The 24,076-nt window shown below is 41.2% G+C and overlaps 2 protein-coding genes and 1 pseudogene across 10 annotated transcripts; 1 reads left to right on the plus strand and 2 right to left on the minus strand.

Annotated features, from left to right (window-relative positions):
- The first annotated feature begins 34 nt into the window (after window positions 1–34).
- Window positions 35–24,055, plus strand: LOC311106325 (uncharacterized protein). 8 transcript variants are annotated; one of them, XM_084148643.1, is made up of 21 exons: window positions 35–1,211; window positions 2,326–3,136; window positions 3,482–3,872; window positions 4,706–4,799; window positions 12,351–12,545; window positions 14,980–15,127; window positions 15,272–15,371; window positions 15,519–16,809; window positions 16,977–17,094; window positions 17,339–17,474; window positions 18,367–18,582; window positions 18,847–18,975; window positions 19,514–19,645; window positions 20,402–20,462; window positions 20,543–20,631; window positions 20,746–20,844; window positions 21,249–21,353; window positions 21,535–21,675; window positions 22,029–22,113; window positions 22,673–22,793; window positions 23,023–24,055. In XM_084148643.1, the coding sequence occupies exons 3-21, from the start codon at window positions 3,690–3,692 to the stop codon at window positions 23,210–23,212; spliced, it is 3,633 nt and encodes a 1,210-aa protein (XP_084004769.1). In that variant the 5' UTR covers window positions 35–1,211; window positions 2,326–3,136; window positions 3,482–3,689; the 3' UTR covers window positions 23,213–24,055. The 8 variants fall into 8 exon arrangements, with proteins under 8 accessions (XP_084004769.1, XP_084004770.1, XP_084004768.1 ...); XM_084148644.1 differs by lacking the exon at window positions 35–1,211 and having other exon boundaries at window positions 1,232–2,400; window positions 3,104–3,136; XM_084148642.1 differs by lacking the exon at window positions 35–1,211 and having other exon boundaries at window positions 1,232–3,136.
- On the minus strand, window positions 10,136–11,143 carry LOC311106728 (12-(S)-hydroxy-5,8,10,14-eicosatetraenoic acid receptor-like; the record flags this gene model as incomplete). Its single annotated transcript, XM_084149129.1, has 1 exon — window positions 10,136–11,143. The coding sequence occupies one exon, from the start codon at window positions 11,141–11,143 to the stop codon at window positions 10,136–10,138; it is 1,008 nt and encodes a 335-aa protein (XP_084005255.1).
- LOC311106328 (12-(S)-hydroxy-5,8,10,14-eicosatetraenoic acid receptor-like) lies at window positions 13,285–14,063 on the minus strand (annotated as a pseudogene). Its single transcript has one exon. The product of its transcript is annotated as a 12-(S)-hydroxy-5,8,10,14-eicosatetraenoic acid receptor-like (transcript).
- Window positions 24,056–24,076: the final 21 nt, after the last annotated feature.

Raw genomic sequence — 24,076 nt, forward strand, 5'->3', positions numbered from 1 at the left:
AGGACATGGAGCAGAGGTCAGGCTGTGTTGGTCAATGGGTTTTTATTCCATTCACATACATAGTACTGTCATGATGTACAGTAGGCTACAGCTCCTCTCAGCCTAACTCTGATGGTGGAATCTTTCATCCATAACTCCTTTTTATACAGAATGAGGGATTTGTATTCTAATCAATAATGTTGTGTCATGTCACATCACTTGCATGCACAGCCACATCTCAAAAACCCTATTAGAAATCAAAGGCAGAGGCAGAAGTGTTTAGTGACATGTTTTAGTGCATAAATCGATAGGTTTATGCAATAAATAAAAGTCGATTCAAATGCATCAACAACTAAAAAAATCTGAGCATTTAATTTCGATAACAAATTATCTGTGAATACTAGTTCTGTGAAAAATCGATATTGGTGGTTAATTATCAGCTAATAGAGACCAATGTCCTCTTTTGCAAACAGAACTTTACAAAACAACCTTTTGTAATTCAGTAATTCACTGAATGCCTCATTTCAGGTACTTGCTATTCTTTTTTGCAAGAATTACTGAAACGGCTCCCTCTCATTCACTCATTTTGCCTCAGCAATGAGTGACAGGGAAGGTGAGCTGAGAGGGGTAATTATAGGTATATCATGATACCATATCCTTAGTTGTAGGACTTTTATTTCACATTAGGCTTATTCTCTCTCTCTCTCTCTCTCTCTCTAGCAAACCTCTTCTTCCTCGATTAGGCTTCATTTTGGATACACGTCACCTGGGCGGGAAGTGGGAACGACATTACCTGGCTGCATGACACATAGATACATCTATATTTTTCACTGCACCTGCATGTTAAAAAACGATATTGTTGTTGGCCAATAGCCAACGTCAGATAGCCTACCTTAAACTTCTGAAACTTTTGCCGCCGAAAGTGCCATTGTTTGGCGCCATACCACAGGATTCATTCAACCGTTCCTCCTTAAATTTGCAGGAAAGTTATTGACTATATGGTTCTCGAGACAATGGATACGACCTATTGTATACGGCCTTTTAAACGAATTAGTAATTTGTTAATTTAATGGTAGGCTAAACAAAGCAACTCATATTTTCTCTCATTGGAGGTTGATGTTTACAGTAACAGTTACCACTGGCGACAGATAAAACAAGAGTGTAGCTTACTCTTGGTAGAGACACGCCAAAGCGAAAGGAACTATCTATCTTTATTTGATTTAAAGAAAAAGGTACGTTTATATCTAACTATAATAAAAATGAATTGCTGTTTCATGGAATGTAGACTTTTCTACTAATAATGTCTTCAAAGACAACTCAAGTTTTTAAAAGTTAGAAACTTTATTTACTTTTTGGGGGGGATAAAGGTCCTATCTATAATGCACATATAATGTAGGATATTGTGCAAAACCTCACATGTGAGCTATTCAATTAAAACATTTAGGGTAATGAGGGGTAAGAAGTCCCCCTGGATTCACCTGGTCAGTCTATGTCATGGAAAGAGCAGGTGTTCCTAATGTTTTGTACACTCAGTGTATACAAAGTTTGTAGCTATAACCTAATTAAATTATATAACTTTTTATAAAATTACAAAATATTAGATCAATTTACCTTGTTAATATTCAGCTGACTGGCTTTCTTGATGTCTATAGTATTCTCTCTGGTATGCAATCTGATTTCTGCTCAGGTTATGGATTGGTCACTGCAACCTTAAAGGTCCTAAATGATGTCACCATTGCCCTTGATTCTAAGCAATGTTGTGCTGCTATTTTTATTGACTTGGCCAAAGCTTTTGATATGGTAGACCATTCCATCCGCCAGCTAAGGAGGATTGGTGTCTCTGAGGGGTCTTTGGCCTGGTTTGCTAACTACCTCTCTCAAAGAGTGCAGTGTATAAAGTCAGAATATCTGCTATTTAAGCCACTGCCTGTCACCAAGGGAGTACCCCAAGGCTCAATCCTAGGCCCCACTTTCTACTCAATTTACATCAACAATATAGCTCAGGCAGTAGGAAGCTCTCTCATTCATTTATATGCAGATGATACAGTCTTATACTCAGCTGGCCCCTCCCCAGATTTTGTGTTAAACACTCTACAACAAAGCTTTCTTAGTGTCCAACAAGCTTTCTCTGCCCTTAACCTTGTTCTGAACACTTCCAAAACAAAGGTAATGTGGTTTGATAAGAAGAATGCCCCACTCCCCACCGGTGTGATTTATATCTCTGAGGGTTTACAGCTTGAGGTAGTCACCTCATACAAGTACTTGGGAGTATGGCTAGACAGCTGCAGGCTAAGGTTAAATCTGGACTTGGTTTCCTCTATCGTAATCGCTCCTCTTTCACCCCAGCTGCCAAACTAACCCTGATTCAGATGACCATCCTACCCATGCTAGATTATGGAGACGTAATTTATAGATTGACAGGTAAGCGTGCTCTCGAGCGGCTAGATGTTCTTTACCATTCGGCCATCAGATTTGTCACCAATGCTCCTTATAGGACACATCACTGCACTCTATACTCCTCTGTAAACTGGTCATCTCTGTATACCCGTCGCAAGACCCACCGGTTGATGCTTATTTACAAAACCATCTTAGGCCTCACTCCCCCCTATCTGAGATACCTACTGCAGCACTCATCCTCCACATACAACACCCGTTCTGCCAGTCACATTCTGTTAAAGATACCCAAAGCACACACATCCATGGGTCGCTCCTCTTTCCAGTTCGCTGCAGCTAGAAACTGGAACGAGCTGCAAAAAACACTCAAACTGGACCGTTTTATCTCCATCTCTTCATTCAATGACTCAATCATGGACACTCTTACTGACGGTTGTGGCTGCTTCGCGTGATGTATTGTTGTCTCTACCTTCTTGCCCTTTGTGCTATTGTCTGTGCCCATTAATGTATGTACCATGTCTTGTGCTGCTACCATGTTGTGCTGCTGCCATGTTGTGTTGCTACCATGTTGTTTTCAAGTTCTGTTGTTACATTGCTGTGTTGTCGTGTGTTGCTGCCATGCTATGTTGTTGTCTTAGCTCTCTCTTTATGTAGTGTTGTGTTGTCTCTCTTGTTGTGATGTGTGTTTGGTCCTATATTTATATATGAATAACTTTTTTTTTTATCCCAGCCCCCATCCCCGCAGGAGGCCTTTTGTCTTTTGGTAGGCCGTCATTGTAAATAAGAATTAGTTCTTAACTGACTTGCCTAGTTAAATAAAGGTTACATATTTTTTTTTTTTTGTGGTCCTCTGTAGCTCAACTGGTAGAGCACGGCGCTTGTAACGCCAAGGTAGTGGGTTCGATCCCCGGGACCACCCATACACAAAAATGTATGCACGCATGACTGTAAGTCGCTTTGGATAAAAGCGTCTGCTAAATGGCATATTATTATTATTATTTTATTAATACCTCAGAATCGTTGTGTTAGAGTGACTTAAAATATGTAGAGCTAGTGATCCCACATTACCCTATTAAAACCTCTACATTTCTCTTTCCAACTTGCACAGACCAGACATTACTCAAAAACATGCCATTATTAACAGAAGGTGATAATCAAGAGTATTTCATGAAGCGTCTCTGAGAGTAATAATGTCAGCTGACATACCCATGGACAACAACAGCCTGAGAACATGGCCAGCAGGTTCATCGTTTTAGCGGGAGGTAGACCTGGGCCAGGTACCACAACAGGAGCCACATAGCACTGGAACAAATGACATGGATAACCAGGGGACCCACCTGAACCCTCATGCAGCTGAGCTGGGCTCTAGTCCCCTGTCTCCATCCCATTCACTGAGCCATGATGCTGTCCTTAGAGAAAATCCACAGGAGGCTGCCTCAGACAATAACTCATCACTACAAACTACACAACAACTAATGCTACAGAGAGCTCTCCAGCAGGTCAGTAGTGTATTTAAACCATACAGTGTAGCCTACTATTGTAGACATGTTTGTTTCAAGTTTTGGTCTGAATTGCTTTTGCTCACTGATTTGATGCATGCACTCTTGCTTACCAGTAGGTGGCAGTAACATACCAATTTGCAGTTGTGATCAAACCTACTTGAGTTGAGGGTACTTTACCCACTTAAACAAATGTTACTTGCTACACTCTACTTGAAACAGCATTATTGATCAATGTGTACATGTAGCACAGTAACCTTCATTCACACTGGCACTCTCATGTGAACTGCTTCCCTGCGCTGTTGGCGATCAGTTGAACATAGCACTAATCACACACTCACACACATACACAGTTAGTGCTGCTGTACTATTTATATAATATTCAACTACTCAACCAAGACCACTATTCACTTTATTAGCCTACTTATAAATAACATTCATACTTGACATAGCACATTCATTTACATTTTTGTCATTTAGCGAACGCTCTTATACAGAGCGACTTACAGGAGCAATTAAGGTTAAGTGCCTTGCTCAAGTGCACATCGACAGAGTTTTCACCTAGTCAGCTCAGGGATTGGGACCAGCAACCTTTCAGTTACTGGTCCAACGCTCTTAAATGCTAGGCGACCTGCCACCCTCATCATTTATACTGTATATCCTATGTGTACATATTCTACCACAACCAGGTTTATTAATATGTATACTACCTGCTGTATCCTGTGCATGTGACGAATAAACGTTAATTTATGTTGTGGTATAACATAGTGATGGTAAAGCTGTCAACAGACCCTGCTGTGTGTTGAGTGTTGTCTGTGTCTCCATCGGTGCAGGGCCCAGGGCAACAGCAGCTAGTTCAACAGCAGGTGGAGCAGCTGCACAGAGTTCTACAAGAGCAGAGCAGACTCCTCTCCCTCATGGGGCCAGGTGGGTACTGACTGACTGAGATCAACGTAAAACAACCACCATCAAATAGCAAATGCAAATTCATTCAGTGGAGAGGCATGAAATATGTTTACAAAGTAGTATTTTGTTACAAAGTGCAAAGTTAATTTTGTCCATTTAACTGTATTTGATGATCTTCAAAATATATTTAGTACGAAGGGACTTTCCGAAGTGTTGATAGCTTAGATATTGTCATTTGTTTTTGAGGTTACAAAGAAGATCATGTCAGCTCCAAGGCAATAACACAGTGTTCTGTTGGGTAATTTAAGAAACTACATGGAATTTCATCTTGTAGCAGCACTAATCTTTTCAGGCTAAACAGGTTTTTCTGAACTAATGAACAGCCACAGGTGTGTATAAGGACCGTAGAATAATCTCCAGTGATAAATCAGAGACATGTAAAGCACATGAAGCTGCTATACTGTAGGTGGCTTAACCTAACCTATCCCGCAGCTCAACTTACCCCATAACTTGGGTAAGTTGTGCAAAGAGACTATGTTTTCAAAACTGTAATGCTTACATAAATTCTGATTATTTCCAGAGATACACAACATTCTGCAGTATATGTAGATATCTTTGTTAGACAGAATACTATATTTCCCTTGACGGAGTGATGCTGAATGTACAAATCGGCTCAACTTACCCCACTCTCCCCGATCATTTGAATACTGTGTGAACATTGATTGCTTTTGTGGTCATATTAGTCCATGAGACCCCCATATTTGGGTCTGTAGTGCCTTGCGGTCGGAGGCCGAGCAGTTGCCATACCAGGCGGTGATGCAACCAGTCAGGATGCTCTCGATGGTGCAGCTGTAGAACTTTTTGAGGATCTGAGGACCCATGCCAAATCTTTTCAGTCTCCTGAGGGGGAATAGGCTTTTTCGTGCCCTCTTCACGACTGTCTTGGTGTGTTTGGACCATGATAGTTTGTTGGTGATGTGGACACCAAGGAACTTGAAGCTCTCAACCTTTTCCACTACAGCCCCGTCGATGAGAATGGGGGCGTGCTCAGTCCTCTTTTTTGTCCTGTAGTCCACAATCATCTCCTTTGTCTTGGTCACATTGAGGGAGAGGTTGTTATCCTGGCACCACAATGCCAGGTCTCTGACCTCCTCCCTATAGGCTGTCTCATCGTTGTCGGTGATCAGGCCTACCACTGTTGTGTCGTCGGCAAACTTAATGATGGTGTTGGAGTCGTGCCTGGCCATGCAGTCATAGGTGAACAGGGAGTACAGGAGGGGACAGAGCACGCACCCCTGAGGGTCCCGTGTTGAGGATCAGCGTGGCAGATGTGTTGTTACCTACCCTTACCACCTGGGGGCGGCCCGTCAGGAAGTCCAGGATCCAGTTGGGTAGGGAGGTGTTTAGTCCCAGGATCCTTAGCTTAGTGATGAGCTTTGAGGGCACTATGGTGTTGAACGCTGAGCTGTAGTCAATGAATAGCATTCCACGTAGGTGTTCCTCTTGTCCAGGTGGGAAGGGCAGTGTGGAGTGCAATAGAGATTGCATCATCTGTGGATCTGTTGGGGCGGTATGCAAATTGGAGTGGGTCTAGGGTTTCTGGGATAATGGTGTTGTGAGCCATGACCAGCCTTTCAAAGCACTTCATGGCTACAGACGTCAGTGCTACGGGTCGGTAGTCATTTAGGCAGGTTATCTTAGTGTCCTTGGGCACGGGGACTATGGTGGTCTGCTTGAAACATGTTGGTATTACAGACTCAGTCAGGGACATGTTGAAAATGTCAGTAAAGACACTTGCCAGTTGGTCAGCACATGGTCCTCTGTAGCTCAGCTGGTAGAGCACAGCGCTTGTAATGCCAAGGTAGTGGGTTCGATCCCCGGGACCACCCATACACACAACAAAAAAAAATTTATGCACGCATGACTGTAAGTCGCTTTGGATAAAAGCGACTGCTAAATGGCATGTTATTATTATTATATTATGCTCGGAGTACACGTCCTGGTAATCCGTCTGGCCCTGCGGCCTTGTGAATGTTGACCTGCTTAAAAGTCTTACTCACATTGGCTACGGAGAGCGTGATCACATAGTCATCCGGAACAGCTGGTGCTCTCGTGCATGCTTCAGTGTTGCTTGCCTCGAACGAGCATAAAAGTGGTTTAGCTCGTCTGGTAGGCTTGTGTCACTGGGCAGCTCGCGGCTGTGCTTCCCTTTGTTGTCTGTAATAGTTTTCAAGCCCTGCCACATCCGACGAGCGTCAGTGCCGGTGTACTACGATTCAATCTTCGTCCTGTACTGACTCTTTGCCTGTTTGATGGTTCGTCGGAGGGCATAGCGGGATTTCTTATAAGCGTCCGGGTTAGAGTCCCGCTCCTTGAAAACGGCAGCTCTACCCTTTAGCTCAGTGCGGATGTTGCCTGTAATCCATGGCTTCTGGTTGGGGTATGTTCGTATGGTCACTTTGGGGACGATGTCATCGATGCACTTATTGATGAAGCCAGTGACTGATGTGGTGTACTCCTCAATGCTATCTGAAGAATCCCGGAACATGTTCCAGTCTGTGCTAGCAAAACAGTCCTGTAGCTTAGCATCTGCGTCATCTGACCACTAGAGTCACTAGTGCTTCCTGCTTTAGTTTTTGCTTATAAGCAGGAATCAGGAGGATAGAGTTATGGTCAGATTTGCCAAATGGAGGGCGAGGGAGAGCTTTGTATGCGTCTCTGTGTGTGGAGTAAAGGTGGTCTAGTTTTTTTTCCTCTGGTTGCACATTTAACATGCTGGTAGAACATGACTGTAAGTGGCTTTGGATAAAAGCGTCTGCTAAATGGCATATTATTATTATTATTAATATAAACAGATTTAAGTTTCCCTGCATTAAAGCCCCCGGCCACTAGGAGCGCTGTCTCTGGATGTCGGGCTCACTTGGGCCGATGGCCCAACATTTTTTTTTGGAAGGTCTATGTCCCTAGAGTTGGAAAGTGTGTGATAGCAGTGGACCAATGACAGCTCTCTGTGTGTTAGCACTCTTTCTTTCATTCCTCCATCCCATTCATGTTTCCATAGGGATTTTACCCTATGACAAACAATGTCAGTATACAACAAGTTATTGTTCCCTTATACCCTTTAATCATATAGAATTGGAAAGATTCACAGCTATCCATCAGACACCTTTTCAGAATGTTCAGGTCAACAGAACTTTGACCTTTGACCTCTAGGTTACAGAGAATTACCTGTATAAATTGCTTTAAAATTTAAACCCTGATACATTTTAAACTTTGTTTGACAAGTGGTTCTAAAAGGTAATGAAATTATGTTTCAAATTATATTTAATATAACCAAATTTGAAAGCACCAGCTACAACTATTGTTTCCAAAATCGCCCATATTGTGCCATTGACATTAGAATTTTGGAAGCTTAGCCATAGAAGTCCATGTAATGGGGCAGCAATGTTTTTGGATTGTAACTTTGGTGATAGAAGCACCACATTGCACACACAGCTAGAAAAGGGTTTGAAAAAGATTTGTAGATACAGGGCCATCACAGAATTCACGCATTAACCCCACAGAAGCCTCTTTCCAATATGGCCACCAAACAAGTCAATGGGATCTTATTGGACAATTTCGCTTGTCCATACCTGTATGAAATATAATTGTAGTATGCCTAAAAATATCTTTAAATGTTCATAGTGATGTAGAATACACAACCAGATGAGCCAGGTGTGCCATATATATAAATATGTTAAATTGTTCACAGAATTGGGATAAGAATGTGCCCAAAAAGCTGTCTGAATCGCATATTTTTTTTACATGGATTTATACTATGTTATCCTATTAACTGTTTTCATAAAACAGAGGACTAGCATACATTACAATGTCAAATTCCATAGGAATGCCAATACGTTTTCACCAGATGATGAGAGCAGCAAGCCATTACGCGTAGTTACTCTATATTAAGCTGTATTCTTACTATGGGGTCATAGCAGATTGGTCTGTTAATAGAATACTAAAAGTAATATAATTGGCCTCAACAAGCCCAACATTGGATTTTGCTACATTGTAATGGAATGTACGGGGCAGGTTTATAGTCCTCATAATGAAAACAGCTACTAGGATAACATTGTTTATCATTTTAATCAGCTCACATCCATGACTATTCACATTTACATATCCATTTTACATGTTTGAAGATTATTGATCATAACATCTTCAGAAATCAGCGATTCAGACAGCTTTTTGGGCACATTCTTACCGCAATTCTGTGAATAATTGAACATCTTTACATATCTGGCACACCTGGCTCATGTGGTTGTGTATTCTACATCACTATGAACATTTTGGGGCATACTACAATTATATTTCCTACAGGTATAGTCATGTGAAATTGTCCAATAAGACCCCATTGGTTGTTTGGCGGACATATTGGAAAAAGGCTTCTGTGGGGTTAAGGCTTTGTATCTACAAATCTTTTTAAAACCCTGTTCTAGCTGTGTGTGTGCAATGTGGTGCCTCCATCATCAAAGTTACAATCCAAAAACATACTGTAGCTGCCCCATTACTTTGAATTCTATGGTTAAGCTTCCAACATTCTAATATCAATGGTACAATATGGCCAATTTTGTAAGCAACAGTTGTAGCTGGTGCTTTCAAAGTTGGTTATATTATATATAATTTGAAAGGTAATTTCATGACCTTTCAGAACCAGTAGTCAAACAAAGTTTAAAATGTATCAGGGTTTCCTTTTTAAAGCCATTTACACAGGTAATTCTGATATGTACCCTAGAGGTCAAAGTTTTGTTGACCTGAATATTCTGAAAATGTGCCTGATAGATAGCTGTGAATCTAAGCTTTCCAATTCTATATGATTAAATGGTATAAGGGAGCAATAACATATTATATACTGACATTCTTTGTCATAGGGGTAAAATCCCTATGATAAATTGGAAAGCTTAGATTCACAGCTATCCATCAGACACATTTTCAGAATATTCAGGTCAACAAAACTTTGACCTCTAGGGTACATATCAGAATGACCTGTGTAAATGGCTTTAAAAAGGAAACCCTGATACATTTTAAACTTTGTTTGACTACTGGTTCTGAAAGGTCATGAAATTACCTTTCAAATTGTATATAATATAACTATATCACTTCATACCTCTTCAGGAAAAAACTTAGACAGTTATGTTTATATTTTTGATAAAGCAATTAATAAGGTCAAGAAACAACTGTAAAAACAGTTTTACCTCAAGCAAAACTGTTCAAAATGTATACAATATTTAAATTAACGTTACTCTTACCTGTTTGTACAGATTTTTTGCAATAATTTGTAACTGACTATACAGTACTGTAGATCTGGAATAAAATCACAGTTTGTCCCGCAGCGGGGGAGAGGTCACCTTTTGTTCATCTGTGACTGTGGAACTATTGGATCTTCTATTGCTCAATAGAAAGGGACAGAAATTTGACATGTACACATCTCTAAACCCTGAGCAGCAGAAACAATACACCAGTGGGTCCAGCAAACAGTCGATGTGGGATAAAACCATGAGACTGTCATAGATCTGAACCGCTATGGTCTCAGCATTGTGTAGATCCTTGATTCTGACAATCAACAGAACTATCCTAGCTATGGTAGAAGGCAGGAAACACACAGAGAAGACCAAGACAACTGAGGTGACCAGAAACACTGCTCGACGCAGCTTGGTCTTCTTCCCTACTGTCTTCTTTTTGAGTCTGTTGACAATGTGGACCGTGCAGTAGACCAACACAAAGAAAGGGATGAGAATCTGGGTGAAAAACACAACCTCTCTCAGAGTGTCAGTGACATCCTCGACCAGAGTGTCATTTTTACGCCCATAACTGTTACAGCACTCAGAGGTCTTCAGCATGGTGGGGATAGTCAGGGGGAGCAGTAGTAGCCAGATGATGACAGAGATATGAGGAGACTTTTTGAAAGTCTTGACAAAGTTCTTTTTCCAAGGATGAACCACATTGAAGTAACGATCGATGGACAGCACAGTCAAGAAGGCGATGCTGGCCCCTCGGTACAAAATCAACATGAAGAGCACGGCCTTACAGACCAGGTTGTTCTCACTTTGGCTTAGTCCATGCTGGAAGTGATAGGCTTTGGCTGGCAAGCATATCACCAGCAGAAGATCTGCCACCACAATATTGAAAAGGAAGATGCTGTTGGTTTTCCAGAATTTGAATTTGAAGAGGAAGATGTAGAGCACTGACAGGTTGAGAGGCAAGGCCAGAGTGAATTCCACGATCATCACTGAAGAGAAGACTTTGTATATCATCTGATTCCCCTCGTTGCAGTGATCGAACTCAGTGTTTGAGGATGTGTTCTGAAGATGGACCGCATCCATTGTTCTTCAGCCAGAACTACAGAACTCGGCAAGACCAGCCTTTTCCCCTTTTGAATAAAGATAAATAATGTTTCTCTTTCTGTGTCCACCACAGGAGCATGAATAAAAATGTAAGGACTCTACGTGCAAACTCTTGGTTTTATCTCATATCCACAGGAACAGAAAATCAGGTGGTGTGGCTTAAGGCTTTATCCATACGAACAGAAGCAGGCATGAATCTATATCTTGGTTTGATCTAAAAACATTCATGACACGGCAAGCCCCATAAAGACTATAGACAGTGTGACAGACTGGCCGATACCTTGTCATCTAAACGGCATAAAAGAGGAACTGAGAAATAAAGTTAAAAGTACTTCCTTTATTCAAGAAACTGCAGACTTACAAATTAAGCACACATGGCTGGTTGCTAAAACAAATGTCTCTTCCACACAGTCAGGAAACACAGGCCCCGATTACACATTGAAGGCACCTGTGCCGATTAGCCACTCCCACCAATTAGGCAATACAATGAGCAATGCAATACAACAGGAAATGGTTGGAGATGATAGAAAGCGCAGGTTATAGATTAAATGAATCGATACAGAAAAAAAACATTGCATCACAATAAGCTATAGTTTAAAATGGCAATAAATTCTTTGAATCCATATATTTAAAAATAGTAATTTAGTCCATAGTGGAGGCTCTCCTTCACACATAGTTTATATGGAAATGTGATTATCCGATGAAATGACCAATGTAGATATTTCATAAAAAGAGCAGATGTCAATGTCCTGCCTTAAACTGTCAAGGAATGTAACCTAAATATTTCAGTTGAGTGCATTTACTTACAGAGCTAAAGGCACCGGGCCAAGTTACTAAAAATACAATTTTGTGAGATGCTCATCAGTTACTTATTTAATTCCACAGTGAAAAGCAATACAAGCACATTTTTTGTTTTATTAATGATTGTTTATTAAATTATGTTTATTTACATTATTGAAGTAGTGTTTTGTACCATGCAATGTTTTACAGTTCTATTTAGTTAAAGGCTTTGACAATTAATGTTTTTTTGTTCTCTTTTTTTATAAAGAAAAAGTGCTGTGTTGACTAAAGGAGGAGCTCTTGGGGGATGCTTCCTTGTAACAACAAGACCTAGTATTTTCCTCAGTCTCTTAGGAATTTAACCTTTTAAATCCTCCACCTGAAGTCCATCTCTGTTTCTCATCAGCAGGACAGCTGTTATCCCCCTCTCTCTCTGCCCAGTGGCTGGGCCTGATCCCTGCTCTGGCTGCTGGAGTAGATACCTCTTCTCTCTCTGCCAACCCACAGAGGTCCAATCAGAGATCAAACGTTTATGCTTCACCTCCCGCAGGAGATGGATGGCTGCCTAAGGCGGGTCCTGTTCTGACACATTCACTCCATGGTAAGAAGTATGGATGACCACGTCTGCAGTATAGCTCCCTCCTATAGCTCAGTTGGTAGAGCATGGTGCTTGCAACGACAGGGTTGTGGGTTCGATTCCCACGGGGGGCCAGTATTAAAAATGTATGCACTCACTAACTGTAAGTCGCTCTGGATAAGAGCGTCTGCTAAATGACTAAAATGTAAAAATTTTAATGTATATGGTATAATAACAGAAGCTCAGAAAATATTTTGATAAACTTCAAATAATAAAATCATAAAGGAGAGGTATGTACAATTAGAAGAAAAAAAACTCTCACACTATAAAAAAAGTATAAACATTGGCCTCATCAAGAGTAGTAGTAGTAGTACTGCAGTAACACATAAATAAACATAACTTAAGAGGAATATTTATTTGACCCAGACAATTAGCAACAACAGTGTCATTATGAGTTGTTTAACATGATGACATCACTGGTTAAAGAAACCAGATGACGATATATAAACAAGTAGTGAATCACAGTCTGGTTTAGCAAACTAACATGAATGGCTCATCATGAGAACAAACAGTAGTAATGCAGTCATAAACTGTAATTTTAATTTCCAATTTTTTTGAAAATAAGTATTTTACCTACTATGCTGCATTACATTGTTGCTGCATTTTGGATTTGAGTTGTTTCCTACCGAGTTTGTGCTTTCACCTAATTTTAGACAGGGGCAATATGTTGTCAGGTAGAGAGAGGCTTTTGAACTTAGTGCTGCTAGCAGTACACGATTGGGTCCACTAGACAATCCATGTAGGATAAATCCATGAGACTGTCAAATACTTGAACAACTATATATTCTGCTCTGGGTAAATTCTCAACTCTCACAATCAACAGAACCATTCTAGCTATGGTACAAGGCAGGAAATAGAAAGAGAAGACCAAGACAACTGAGGTGACCAGAAACACTGCTCGACGCAGCTTGGTCTTCTTCCCTACTGTCTTCTTTTTGAGTCTGTTGACAATGTGGACCGTGCAGTAGACCAACACAAAGAAAGGGATGAGAATCTGGGTGAAAAACACAACCTCTCTCAGAGTGTCAGTGACGTCCTCGACCAGAGTGTCATTTTTACGCCCATAACTGTTACAGCACTCAGAGGTCTTCAGCATGGTGGGGATAGTCAGGGGGAGCAGTAGTAGCCAGATGATGACAGAGATATGAGGAGACTTTTTGAAAGTCTTGGCAAAGTTCTTTTTCCAAGGATGAACCACATTGAAGTAACGATCAACTGAAATCACAGTCAGGAAGGCGATACTGGCACCTCGGTTCAGAAACAGCATGAAGAGCATGGCTTTGCAGGTTCCTCCCTCTGTACTCCGCCGCTCCCCTTGTTGCTGTTAGATTTCCAGAACTTCATCTTGAATATTGAAAGATAAAGCACTGAGAGGTTTAGCGGCAGAGCCAAGAAGAATTCCACAATCATCATTGAGGCGTAGAAATTACACAGTGGTAGATTATCTGCTGTGCAGTTCTTACTCTGCTGATCATCCTCCATAATATGCATTGTCAAAATCTGTCCTCTTGACAGTCAGACTGTCAGAAGAAGGAACAGTCCTCCAAAGTACTCAGCTCCAAAGATGTCCTTACTTTACACGAAAAGCAGGTCTGTTTGACGGTAGCCAAGCAAGCTCCTAATCCGTGTGTAGACTCTGTGTGTAGACTAGAGAGCTAAAATGTAAAACTACAGGCAATTCTTAGCTGGAAGTCGTAGAATATCTCAGAGGAGCTGGGAATGTAAAAAATTCTACAAAAGGGTTGTGATATTTTCAAGAAGGAGATTGTATCCTAGGGATAGATTTACTAGCAGAAAAAACTGTGCATGTTGTTTTTACCACATTTCCCCCAGAAATATATAAATTAACAAGTGAGCTAGAGTTTGGCGTCCTGAGGGACGTGTACTTTTTTTGGTGTGCTACCCACAAGCCTTAAACTCATTCTGCAGTTTAGTATCCAGTTCAGACAAGTCTGAGATGACAGACTGATTTTCCAGGGTATTGTTTTCAAAGCCATATGAAGGACATTACCTATTTCAACCTATTCTAAGTGTTTCCGATTATATTGCAAATCCATCATCAGTTGCTTATTGATAGATCTACATGATTATAGAAAAACAGGAATAAATTAACTTATTTAAATAGCCAGGAGTGTTTTGTCAAAACTGGCTCCAGAACTGGTTCCAGAACTCCAGTATAATTATCACAACCCTTTAATGTAAGAAGGCGTTTAGAATTGTTGCTCGGTTCTGTTTATCTTCATTTCGCACTGTAAAATGTATTCTGTTGAGTACATTAATTCTCATTTACATAACAAGGTTTACCCAGAAGTCAATACTGAACTTTATCCACTTTTTTTTATTAATACAGAATTTAAATTGTATTGATATGTGATTTATCTTATCATGTGAATTATAGAGAGCATTCTTCCAAATAAAGACAAAGTAGAGCAGAGGAACCTCTCTCCTATCAAAGAGGAAGCAGCAGAACAGGGGGAAGACAAAGAGGACTGTACTGTCAGCCCATTTGGGAAACGTAGACAGCCACCCGGAAACCCAGAGGACAGGTACTGTAATGATATTTCAATTAATCAACATTTATCACCTTTTACTGTCAGCTAATGATAGTGAAGAATCCACAAGTTAGTTGTGGTCATTTGATATTGCATACCATTTTTCTATACGTTAACTGAACTGTCACACTATTGAAGACCCATTAGGCCTGCTGTCAAAGAGAGAGAGAAAACGTTTCAGGAATTTGTGGAGGAACATCTGAAAGTGGATGAAGATATACAGCAAAACGACAAGCGGGTATGGAGAGCATAGAGGATTTGCATATGGCCTATTTTCAGAGTAGTTCACGCCCTGACCATTATACATAATCTATTCATTACACTTTGTACTCATGTCATCTAAAATAAGATATCTACTGTATCTAAGCAGCTGGTTCTCTTTCAGGACAGCAGGGAGGCCAGGAGAGTCGCAGAGAGGAGGTACTTCCTGAAGAAAGGGGAGGGCGTGTCCAGGATAGAGAGGGGTAAGGACAGTGTGCAGCAGAAGACCCGGCGAAGGGCCTTCCTCTCCCTCAGCCAGCAGCCCAGGAAGGTGAGTTGTGGCAACCAGCAGAGGCGCTCATCAGCCCCCTCCCTGCAGCTCAGTGACAGGACCAGACCCAGGGTCAAGCCTTTACTGATCTCCCAGAGGAGCTGCCCTGCCCTGACTGAGTCCTGGGAAAAGACAACAGGACCTGCCACACGAGAGAGAGACAACAGAGTTAATCAAACGGCCAGACAGGAGATTGCACCGAAGCCCAGAGAAAATACTCAAAGCAAGGCCACTGAAAACACTGCATCTAGTGTTGATACTAGAGAGAGGAGAGATCTGTTGGGTGTTACAGCATCCCGTAAACGGCTTGTGACATCGCCGTGTGTGACCTCCGTGGAGCTAAGTGATGAGGTGGTGTCACAGAATCATGTGTATGCTGCTATGAGGGACCTTGTCCATAAACAAGTTGAGGTGAAGGAGCCACATTTGGCACTGCAGCCTTTTGATAGTGCCCCTACACAGCCAAACAATATGGGCCAACCTAAGGTCAAAGCTCAGGCAGTAAGTGTTGGCTTCAAGACAGTCAACGACCACATAGTTAGAGTCACTGACAATGGGCCGGTCTCATCAGGGACTGCGGATGGGAAAAATGACACTCACTCCAATTTCATCAATATTTCAAAATCTCAAAGCGGGTCTACAGCAGTGATTTCTCTCCTGTCTCTGAGTAGTTCTAACAGTGACGAGGACGAGGACAACCCTAACTCTCAGTGCCACCAGCAGCCCACCCTCCCGTCTCCACCACGGCTCAGACACAAGGACCAGAACCTGGACCTGTCCGATGGTGACTACGCCAGCGATGCCCCCAGCGAGGCTGGGCATAGCCTGCCCTCCAGACCTTGTCCCACCCATGGACTCACTCTCCACCACCACCAACACCCATCTAGCTCCTGCTCCAGCAGTGACAGTGACACAGAGCTCCGGGATATAAACTGGCACAAGACAGGACCACGTCCATTATACCTACAGTCTGCAAGGAAAACAAGCATAGAGAGAGCCCTGCCACTGGGGAGCAGCAGCAGGGGAACAGACATAAAGTTAAAACGTCCCTCCTCTGCAGAGCTCAAACCCAGCATGGTCCCTAAAGTAACATCTATAACTAAAGAGACCGTGAAGAGCAGACATCACCAGGGGTCCAAGCGGGGTGAGTGTACTGTTTATTTTGGCTAGACTCACTATGTAATTGAACTACTATTATGAAGTATACAGACATGTATCATGTAATGATGTATACTAGTTTACATGCTACATGACATGTTATTCTTTGAAGAGGTCTTCTGTCTACTAACAGTCACTTTAACCGCCTTCAAGCAAATCAAACCGTGTCAAAGCCACACAGCGGTACTCTTTTTGGAATAAAAGCAGAAGAGAATCATGATTTGCTGGACAAAATGAAAGCGGAACAAGAGAGAGCAATGGACCTCCTCAGGTAAAATGTTTGGTTAGTTTTGATAATGTGATTCCCTGGAAAATGTGTCTGTGCCATATCTGATTATGATGACGTGGTGGAGAAATTAAACACAAACTATGTAAAAACCACTGAAGATACATGATCCACGAGATTATAAAGAATTTGAGCACTTCCTGAATTGCAATATCAGAAACCTAGCATGTTCTGCATCAGAATTATTTTTTTTTTCTTTAATTTCCACTGAAATGTCGGTTTTACACAGAAAGAGAATGGACCAAATAGAGTGCTGTGACAGAGATGGCCACCACAGCAGTTATGGTTCCCCACTCACCCATACAGAAGGCCAGGTGTTGAAGGATAAGCCGTTGCCTCCTAAACTAGACGTTGGTGATGGTCAGGTAAAGTCATTATGTATCTAGTCTTTATAGCCCTTAGTAAAACAAATCTGTCCATCAGAATCTCATAAAGCCTTGAGGCCTAAAACAACCTACTGTATGTCACCCAACTGGTATCGATATAACGTCATTTGTGAGTGAGTAATGAATCTCCGTGAGGTACACATACTGTAAGTCATGACGCATCATAGGAGTCAGGTGCGTTCTGTCTCAGCGCCTATCAGTTTCATACTGACTAACATTACCATGGAACAGTGTTACCCTTTTATGGCTGAATCAAACACATCCCCTTTGCTTGTCCTGTTCTTATGATACCGATGAAGGATCTTCATTTGATCACTTTTGTTGCTGAGAATTTTCCGGCGCCGCAGGAAATGCAGATGAGCTTCGTGATTTACATAAATTCACTAAAAACCCACTCTAATACACGGTTATATTAACAGTATTGCACTTTTCATGTAGCCTACTTTTGTCCAGCTAGTAGCCTAACCACCGATCAAGCAACATTATGGACTAAACGTTAAAATCCTGTTGCTGCAGGATTATTTTGCTACAACAATAATGGTCAAGTTAAGATCCCACATCTGTAACAGTTTATAATGTACCAGAAACTTCCCTACGGCTTTATAAACAAACACCCACTCATCCAAACTGTGAACCCGAGTCAAATATCCACCGTATTGGTTGGTTTGTCTCACTCTCATCCAGGGTGTGTGTGTGTTCATGCGTGGGTGTCTTCATGTCTGTATATACATGTATGTGTGTGTGTTTGTATCTGTGTTTGTATGTGTGTGTGTGTGTTTGTGTGTATGTGTGTGTGTTTGTATCTGTGTTTGTATGTGTGTGTGTGTGTGTGTGTGTGTGTGTGTGTGTGTGTGTGTGTGTGTGAACTCAGGATCTCAGGCAGCAGATTCTAGCTCTTCAGGAGCAGTTCTCTAAGAGGGAGTCCCACTGGTCCCAGGCTCATCATCTTCTTCAGAACCAGGTGGAAGCCCTGACCAGAGAGAACGTGGAGCTGCGTGACAAGCTCAGTGCTCCTGAACACTGCCACCAAGTGGCAGGGAGGAGTCCTGACACAATCACTGCATCTCACATAGGGGCAGAGAGCACTGTAAGAAGACATACCGTACCTGAGTAATAACCCATGAGTAACCCATGAACCCTGAGTAATAATCCATTACTAACCCATTCCATACTTTAAGTCAGTTAATACAATAACTTGTAACACTTCTCTTATCTACTAATGACGTCAACACTTTCTGACCTCATCAGTGTTCTGTGTCCAAATAATTTTTTCATTGATTGTATCAGTCATCAGTGGTATCAAGGCATCAGTAGCGCTCATTATCTATCAGTATATAATCCATATTCCCAGGTATCTGAGGATATTCATAGAACTACCAGTCAGAGGATAAGGGAGAGGAGATCTTCAAGTTGTTCCAGTCACAATGGAAACCCAGCCAGAAGGTCAACAGTTGACAGTTTTCCAGCTGCAAAGTCCAAGGTGCGGTTACTCTATACAGTATAGCTACATACCATATGAAAGCCATGAGGCTCGCATTATTATCCTAACAGGAAATAGCTTTTTGGCTGTATTTCTAAGAGATTTAACTGTATATTTGGGCAGAAATCCTTTGAAAAGTTTACAGAAACCAACCAACAGCTCCCCTCTGTGGTTATAATATTCCATTGATCAAACAGAGCTGGTTTACTTCCTGCTCAACTGATCTAAGATCAGCCCTTTCTACCTCACTCAGTCCTAACTAGGGTTGCAAAATTCTGGGAACTTTCAATAAATGTCCTTGTTTTCCAAAAATCCTGGTTGGAGGATTCCAGATTTCGTCCAACCGGGATTTCGGGGAAAACCAAGGAATTTATTGAAAGTTCACAGAATTTTGCAACACTAGTCCTAACCTTTTCCATTATGAAAGAACAGTTCACAACATACCCTGAAGTAACTACACGAATACAGTAGATAGAGGGGCATCAACCAGAATAGTGGATGTTATAATATGTCTATAATATCGATATTTGTTCCTCAGATTCCTGAACAAAGAAAATTGTCACATATGGTTTCTGACCCAGCTCCTTCAGTTGTCCACAGCAGAAGTGCCACTCCTGCATTCAACACACCACCTGTCCAGAAGAGAGCAGCTTATAGTAAAGTGGACACAGTCAGTATGCATCTTATATCAGTCTGGTAAACAATCAAGTAATGCATTCTGTTTAAAACAAACATAGAAACCTGAAGGCCATTGATTTGTGTACAGTACTGTATTTTACATGTGATTCAGATCAACCTGACATTGTATTTTCAGCTCACTGCACCATTTACCATTTTAGAGGTAAATGTTGTATTTTATTTCAAGGTTTGTCTGAGATAGACATCTCTGTCTGACTGCAGTCAATTTGTTATGCTAATTTAATTAGTATCAAGTTATTCAAGTATAAAATGGTCTGAAGTGGTCTTTAAGCACACCACTAATAATTTATAGCGATTTACAATGGGCCATGTCAGATTAGTGACTCTGCCCATTATTCATTATTTATACTGTGTAATGAATATACTCATTGCCAATTCTTAGAAACTTAAGTGATAAAACCTGATTTTACTTTTCAATAGTTTTTCCTTCTTCATAATGTATGAACACTTTTGAACCAATGTTCAATAATAGATGGAGCAAGCACAGTTAAAATGCAATTTCATCCAAACTGGACAAAAGGTTGTCTTTAAAACGGCATGTGACGCTTTCATAGGTCATCAAAGCCAGCTAAACATATTGTATATTGCAAACGAAAATGTACAGTAGCCTAAAGTCCCTTATTAACAATTTAGACTAACGGATGTTCTTTGTATCTCTTCCTCATTAGAAGCATCAAATAAGAGGTCTACTGTTTATAATTATCATGTGACTTGATTCTTTCTTTAGCCTTATCACAACTATCACACCAATGCTCAAGGCACAAGGTATTGGGGACCTGCCTCATTAAGTAAGTACTCTAGTCTGTTCTGTGCTTACTATACATTCAATCAATTGATTTGGTAATTATGTTAATTTAATTCACAACAGAGGGCCTTTCATCAAATTCAGGCAGTTCTGAGGACACCCATCACACAAATGACTACCTGTTAAAACAGCGTGAGAGCAATAGAGATCAGGTACTAATCTATGTCTGTAACATGGTACTCAGACAGCATCAGTCGATTGTAACACAATGCTACATGTAACAAACAACCACTATGAAATAGCCCACTAATTCTCGCTGTCCTCAGGGTTTGGGTCGGTCAGTGGAAAAGGAGATGAAAGGTCAACAGAGCAGGAGCGCCACTCCATCAGTCAGCAAATACTCCTGCTCAGAGTCAGAACACATGGTAATGAAGTGAAACCTTCATTTATCCGGCCTCTTAGCCTAGCAGAGGTTCTGATATGTATAGTAATCATTCAACTAATGTTACTGAAATAACCCATTCTACATAGATAGATTGTTAACTTGCTCACTTCAAACATTTTACATTTAAGTCATTTAGCAGACGCTCTTATCCAGAGCGACTTACAGGAGCAATTGGGGTTAAGCGCCTTGCTCAAAGGCACATTTACATATTTTTCACCAACTGTAGTCGGCTCTGGGATTTCGACCCAGCAACCTTTCGGTTACTGTCCCAAGGCTCTTAACCGTTAGGCTGTCTGTTTGAATGGCTGTGTTTCTGAGATACTGTAGTTCCTTGCCAAGGTCTTGGACCATCTTTGACAGCTTTAGCAATCCCTTTAATTACAGGAACCACGTTGTAATCCAGCAGCGATGAGTGGTAACTCCCCCCACACAACACACAAGGGCATAAACAATGACGTGTGTGAAGAAATACACTATCCAGATGGTAAGGTAGGAAAATTCCCCTATGTTGTTATTTATTTGAACAAGTACTTGTATGAAGTATATCATTTTCTGCCTTTTCATTGAAGTTTCATTTCAGCAATTCCGAAGTAGCCCACTCACAGAGTTACCACTCATTGTGAAATAGCAATAACGCACCAAGATGCCATGATATTGCTCTGATACACAGATAGAACAACTTCTCTCCAATGGCTGGCGTGTATTTACATTCCGCAATGGAACTAGAAAAGAGATCACTGCTGACCAGAAGTCAGTAACTGTCACATTCTTCAATGGAGATGTCAAACACATTCTGGCGGATGGAAAAGTGGTGAGTCCTATGTCGTATTGGGGACTATGCCAGTATTTAAACTCTAACTAATGCCTTAAAGCTGGAATCCTTAATTGGTGAAACAACAAAGAAATTACTGCAAACAACAACTAAAAAATCCCCTCTGACATCATTGCACACGTGATAGAACAGCAGAATATGTCATGCATTGTTTTTTACCACGCTGCCGGATGCTCCTCTTCTCCATTTCATCAACAAAATAAAACCAATAACAAAGGCGCCGGTGGGGGGGCGAACAGTGGCGCTGTTTCCCCAAATGCGGATTCGCTCTTTAAAGAGATGTGCATTTTCATAACTCTATTTTTTATAACTCCATTGTTTCTCTTTGATAGGTGTACTACTATGCTGATGCACATACAACTCACACCACATACCCAACTGGTTTGGAGGTCCTGCAATTTCCAAACAAGCAGATGGGTAATATTTTGAAGAAAGCTCTAATCTGATATACACTACATGGCCAAATGTATGTGGACAACCCTTCAAATTAGTGGATTTGGCTATTTCAGCCACACCTGTTGCTGACTGGTGTATAAATTCTAGCACACAACCATGCAATCTCCATAGACAAACATTGGCAGTAGAATGGCCCCTACTGAAGAGCTCAGTGACTTTCAACGTGGCACCGTCATAGGATGCCACCTTTCCAACAAGTCAGTTCGTCAAATTTCTGCCCTGGAATTGGAATGCCGACTGCCAGCCAGGCCTAATCGCCCAACATCAGTGCCCGACCTCACTAATGCTCTTGTGGCTGAATGGAAGTAAGTCCCTGCAACAATGTTCCAACATCTAGTGGAAAGCCTTCCCAGAAGAGTGGAGGCTGTTATAGCAGCAAAGGGGGGACCAACTCCATATTAATGCCCTTGATTTTGGAATGAGATGTTCAATGAGCAGGTGTCCACATACATTTGTGTATATTTTCAGGGTGACCAGGCATAGACACAAATAACAAAAAATGTATTAATGTTGTCTGTAGAGAAACACCACCCTGATGGAAAGAGGGAGATCGTTTTCCCAGATCAGACGATAAAGTACCTCTATCCTGGTGGCAGAGAGGAGAGCATCTTCCCAGATGGAACAGTTGTCAAGCTCTCAGAGTAAGATACACATACAGTACTTGCCTCTATTTTATGTAGGGTAAAAATCTTAACAACTGCTGCATTTTAATATTTTGTGTGTGTTTGTGTGTGTGTGTGTGTGTGTGTGTGTGTTTGTGTGTGTGTGTGTGTGTGTGTGTGTGTGTGTGTGTGTGTGTGTGTTTGTGTGTGTGTGTGTGTGTGTGTGTGTGTGTGTGTGTGTGTGCGTGTGTGCGTGCTGAATCTGTAGAAGTGGGGAGAAAACAGTGGAGTTCAACAATGGCCAAAGAGAGATCCATACGTCCCAGTACAAGCGGAGGGAATACCCTGATGGAACAGTGAAGACAGTTTATTCCAATGGAAGGCAAGAGACCAAGTTCCCCTCGGGCAGAGTACGCATTAAGGACAAGGATGGCATTATCATCATAGATAAGAAATGAAGAACAGATGTTTATGTTTTTCAAGCCTTTATTCCAAATTAGCAATGCTACATTGTGTTTGACTGTAGCTATTTTCTTGTGGAATATTTGATCATTTTCTAAGTGCTTGTATGTAAACAGACATTTTTTAATTGTGTATGTTTATTATTCATTGTACACTAAATAAGTAATACTAATCAATACAATACATTTGCGTTGAAACTATTTTGTAGAGATCTTTGAATGTCCATACTGCTCTCTTGAAGGAATAGATTTCTTCTTTTTGCATGGCAATGTTATAACCTTCTTGACCTCTTCATTTGTGTCAGCAGGATTCTTATGTTGCACAGAATTACAGATTATTCATGAGGTCCCCACATATCCCTTGCCTCTCAAACAACAAGACTGACATGTAGGGTAGGGCTAATAACTTACTGACCTGGGCCCGGTTTCCTGCTGAGGAGTGTTTCTGTCTGTAATAAAGCCCTTTTGTGGGGAAAAACTCATTCTGATTGGCGAGTGGCTCCCCAGTGGGTGGGCCTGGCTGCCAAGTGGGTGGGCCTATGCCCTCCAAGGCCCACCCATGGCTGCATCCCTACCCAGTCATGTGAAATCCATTGATTAGGGTCTAATGAATGTATTTAAATTGACTGATTTCCTTATATGAACTCAGTAAAATCTTTGAAATTGTTGCATGTTGCATTTATATTTTTGTTCAGTATAGATACAAAATTTGTTATTTTGAAATTGTGGTCAAATTACAAGGTTGCTTTTCCATATAATGTGTGTTTATACTGTATACTTTTGTGTTTTTAGACATTAATGTTCAAGCTGTGCTAATAATAAATTATTCCAAAAGCTTTATTCCGAAAATGTTCAGTTGCT

The sequence above is a fragment of the Coregonus lavaretus genome, assembly GCF_964263955.1.
Source record: "Coregonus lavaretus genome assembly, chromosome: 31".
In the NCBI taxonomy this organism is placed as follows: Eukaryota; Metazoa; Chordata; class Actinopteri; order Salmoniformes; family Salmonidae; genus Coregonus; species Coregonus lavaretus.

Excerpts from the sequence above, each read along its gene's own strand:
- LOC311106325 (XM_084148643.1), top strand. The coding sequence starts at position 3,690 with ATGGATAACCAGGGGACCCACCTGAACCCTCATGCAGCTGAGCTGGGC. Across the intron at positions 18,976-19,513 it reads TTCCAGCTGCAAAGTCCAAG|ATTCCTGAACAAAGAAAATT; the intron begins GTGCGGTTACTC and ends TTTGTTCCTCAG. Across the intron at positions 20,845-21,248 it reads GCTCAGAGTCAGAACACATG|GAACCACGTTGTAATCCAGC; the intron begins GTAATGAAGTGA and ends CTTTAATTACAG.